Raw genomic sequence first — 4,228 nt, forward strand, 5'->3', positions numbered from 1 at the left:
AGTTGACATACAATATTATACAACATCAGCTTCAGGTGTACAGTGCAGTGATCAAGCCTCTTCCCCATCCATGATGCAAGACATGTGACCACCTGACACCCCCCAGGCGTCAGAAGTGCAGAACAGCGGACTGAGACGCTCAGGGTTAAACCACAAACACTGAAAGTCACGGTCGCCAACCAGACCTTCTCTCTGTTCTGATATATTTTTAAGCAAAAAGTAAATTGCAAAATAGTATGTGTAAAAAAAATAGTATGTGTAGTGTACTCCCTACTAAATTGGAATATATGTATATATATGTTTGCACAGATTCGCATAGGAAAAAAACCAAACTGGGTGGTCCCATGGTGGGATGGCAAGTGTTTTTTATTTTCTTTGTGCATTTCTAAATTATCCAACAAGCATGTATTATTTTTGAAAATCAAAAGATGATTGTTTTAAAACCAAACAACCTTTGAGACTGGCTCTGAAGGAGGTGCATTCTCCCCTAGATGTTAGTAGGAGCATCCTACTATCCAGGGTTTACCTGACTCCAGGCCTCAGCTGCCCCAATTCCCATCTTCCACCAAGGAGTCTGTGATTCCTGTCCTGTCCTGTCGCTGGGACTAAATCTTCACTCGGGTGCTCAGGCCAGAAGCAAAAACCCCAAACCCACTCCCAGAGGGCCTGCAGCCTCCTGGGAGGCTTTCTGGTGTAGAGGAAACTGTCTGGACCTGGGTAAGACAGGCTGATGCAAATAACCTCTTTGAGCCTCAGTTTTCTCATCAATGAAATAGGGGTGATTCTCACCCTCTGGAGTTGCTATGACGATCCCAGGAGATGATGTAAGTAAAGCACCAAACAGAGTGCCGGCCACAGAGTAGTCTGTGAATAAGTAAATATCAGGTCCCTCTCACTTGTACACTTTGGTGTGAGTGAGGACTTTACCGCCCAGAATTCACTGCTTCTTGGGGTGCACATTCCGTAAAGCTTAATTTCAAGTGATTTTTATTGATCCTCCTTACCTGTAAAGCTTATATTTAAAAGATATTAAAGGAAAATAGTAGGAGAGGCTTGCGCAGGAGGGCAGCTAGGCAAGACAAGTAGGGCAGAGAACCTGGTGGCCCTGTTTATAGGAACACCTCTGTGTGCCATCCCCCATTACCTCTTACGCCAGAACCCCTGTGCCGCCCTCCACTCTGCCAAGATGGATCAGTGACTATGAAAGCTATAGAGCAGTTTGGAGAGCTCATCTAATACTATCACCAGCCTTTTATCTCTTCTGTTATGTCCCCTGAACAACCTGCTTCAAAAGACTTTGTCTGCCAAACTTGCTGCATTGTTGTCATTACTACTAATTATGATGTTTATTACACATGCACCACTGCTAATAATATGACTACTAAGCAGTAACTGATAACCCCTGCCCTGTGCCTGGCTCTGCGCCAGCCTTTCTCCCTTTCATCACGAATTCTCACAACCCCGGTGAGGGGTGGAAACTTTTTATCTCCACTAATTACTTACCTTTGCTTATTTATCATGAAGTGTTACTTGGTTTTGCTTTTTGAATTTCTCAAAGGCTATACCTTTGCCACTTATAGCTCTGACCAGCCCTCAAGACCCAGTGTTACCACCTGGAGTTGATAATGACCCCTTCCACGTGGTCAGGATTATGTGTGCCGCCTGGTGGGCCACAGGGTGCATGAGGCTTTTGATAATATTAAAATTAGCTCAGGAGCCCCATTCCTTTGTCCCCAAGGGCTCTCTCTGGTTTGTAATCGTTTTTTGGTCATACATACTTTTAAAAAAAATTACAGTGTTATTGAGATATAACTCACCCAGTTAAAGTGTATAATTTAATAAGTTTTAGCATATTCACAGAGTTGTGCAACCGTCACCACAATTTTAGAACATTTTCATCATTCCAAAAACAAGCCCATGTCCCACTGGCAGTCACTTCTCATCTCCTGCCCCAGTCCTAGACAACTACTGATCTACATATACTTTTGTAAATCTAATGAAACCTCCTCAGAAAAACAAATGTGCGTTCACACATTTTGCCTAAAATTTTAGGGGCTTTATGGGCCCCCTGAAGCTTATGGAGACCATGTTAAGGTACTCAGCCATAGTGGGGACCTCTGTGATTTCTCGTACCATGGGCATCGGAGGCCCAGATAGGGCAAGGGTATTACCCTGGGCCACACAGCACCAAACCCAGGTATCTCCTTCCTGTGGTTCCCTAGTGACAGGGAGGCCTGTTTGTTTGTTTGTTTGTTTGTTTGTTTGTTTGTTTGTTTGTTTTTAAGAAAGAGGATAAGCCACATTGTATTGACCTCCAACTGTATGCCAGGTACTATTCTAGGTGCTTATTATATATGTTCATTTAATCTTCACAACAACCCTGCTAAGTGGGCACTAAAAGCACCACTTTAAAGAAGCTAAGACATGAAGAAGCTGACTCAGAGAATTAAGTAACTTGCCCAAGTTTGCATAATTAGTGTGTGCTGAGGCTGCATTCAAATTGAGGGCTGCAAACTCCAGGGACTGTGATCTCCTCCCTACTACACTAGATTGCTTTCCTAACCTGTGAACAGGAGAGAAAATAGCTCTTTTATTCCCCACACTAGCTCTGTACCCTCAGAATCCCTGGTTTCTAGTATGTTCTGTAGGGAACATTCAGACCCCTGCAGAAGAGAGGAGTGGACAGAAGAGTCCGGGGAGCATGAGGAGGGTTAGGCGGAGGGTGAGGACGAGGCTTTGCAGCAGCAGACGCCGTATCCCCCAGCCCCCATCCCAGCAGCTGCCAGCACCTGGAGGCCTCAGTCCCAGACAGTGCCTGGGCGGTCACTCCGGAGGTGCTCTGGGAGCTCCTTGGTGTCCGGCTTTACCCAAGCTGCTGAACAACACCCTGGCTGCTTCCATCTGAGGACAGCTAAGGAAAGGACTGGATGCCAGCGATAATTGTCCCGGAGGGTGGTGACGGCTGGGCCAGGAGTAGCTGGGTCCTCATCGCCTAATGTGCTCCCTTGCCCATCTGTGCCAGCATTTAACATCAGCTAAACGCTGGGAAGCAGGTGGTGAAGGGGTCACTTACCAGCCCCTAAGCACCTGCTAATGCAGGAGGCATTCTGTAGTTAATGGAGATTACAGAGCCACCCACCCACTCTGTCCTTGAGGTGGTGCAAGGAGCTTAGTGCCAATTTGGTGTAGGGTTCAGGGGGTACAGGGACAGCCCAAGCTGATGGGGTTTTTTTCCAATTAAGGAAGACAGCACATCTGTTCCTCTAGAATAAACCCCAAACTTAGAGGTGCCTGCTTTTGAAGGCAACCTGAGAAACTGTCATCTTGATACTTTGGGGACTGGCAAGAGTAACTTAAATGTCTCATAAATATTCAGAAGCAGGCAGTCATTTGCATTCTGATAAGACACAGAATGAATTCTCTTTTCAGAGATTATCTTCCAGGTTTACTAAAAAATTAAAGACGCCAGGAGCCTAGAATGAACTCTCAGATCCTGGAACGGTTTTGTCTGGCGTGGATGCAGCCGTTTTGCCCCTTTGCTCATATATCATCACTTTTTTTCAATAAGAGTGAAATGCCAACTTTGATAACCAGCCAACAGAACGAACGGTGCTGCCACCTTCATTGTGCAACCTCAGCTCTGAGACTTCCATCTGCAAAGTAGACCTGGGGGGAGTCAGCGCTTCAGCCAGCCTTGTCGATAAACGCAGCTAATTGCCAGCCCAGAAATTCTCTCCTTGGGTGACAAGCCATCATGTTAATCCCTCCTTCTGAAATTACTTTGTCACACCTCCTCCTCTGCCCCGCAAGACAATTTAGAAACCTGGGCACCAAGGCATGCCCCACTTTAGGGGACTGGGGAAGGGGGGATTTTGTCAACACCCTGGGGCAGGGCAGCCACCGAGTCAAAGGGAACTCAACCCCATGACGCTCCCTCAGATCATCGTGGGTGTGATTCTCCTTTACTACATCCTCGGAGTCAGTGCCTTAATTGGGGCGGCTGTCATCATTCTGCTGGCGCCTGTCCAGTACTTCGTGGCCACCAAGCTCTCCCAGGCTCAGCGGAGCACCCTGGTAAGTGTCCCCGTGTGTGCACCTGCCCCTCTGGTCCACCCTTCCTCACGTGTCTGCCTGCTCTCTCTCCTCTCGTCTGTCCCCTCGCACTTACCCCAGATGCCACCAAACAGCCCACACACACACACACACACACACACACACACACACACAC

At 47.2% G+C, this 4,228-nt stretch overlaps 1 protein-coding gene across 10 annotated transcripts in view; it reads left to right on the forward strand.

Moving 5' to 3' along the window:
• The window catches only part of ABCC8 (ATP binding cassette subfamily C member 8), a 76,456-nt gene that overhangs the window by 26,336 nt on the left and 45,892 nt on the right, over positions 1 to 4,228 (forward strand). For all 10 annotated transcript variants that reach the window (XM_019652538.1, XM_019652540.1, XM_019652539.1 and 7 more), the window contains one exon: positions 3,940 to 4,074. In XM_019652538.1, the coding sequence (XP_019508083.1) occupies positions 3,940 to 4,074 (135 nt within the window). The remainder of the gene's footprint in view (positions 1 to 3,939; positions 4,075 to 4,228) is intronic.

Source organism: Hipposideros armiger, unplaced genomic scaffold, assembly GCF_001890085.2.
Source record: "Hipposideros armiger isolate ML-2016 unplaced genomic scaffold, ASM189008v1 scaffold_181, whole genome shotgun sequence".
Taxonomy (NCBI): domain Eukaryota; kingdom Metazoa; phylum Chordata; class Mammalia; order Chiroptera; family Hipposideridae; genus Hipposideros; species Hipposideros armiger.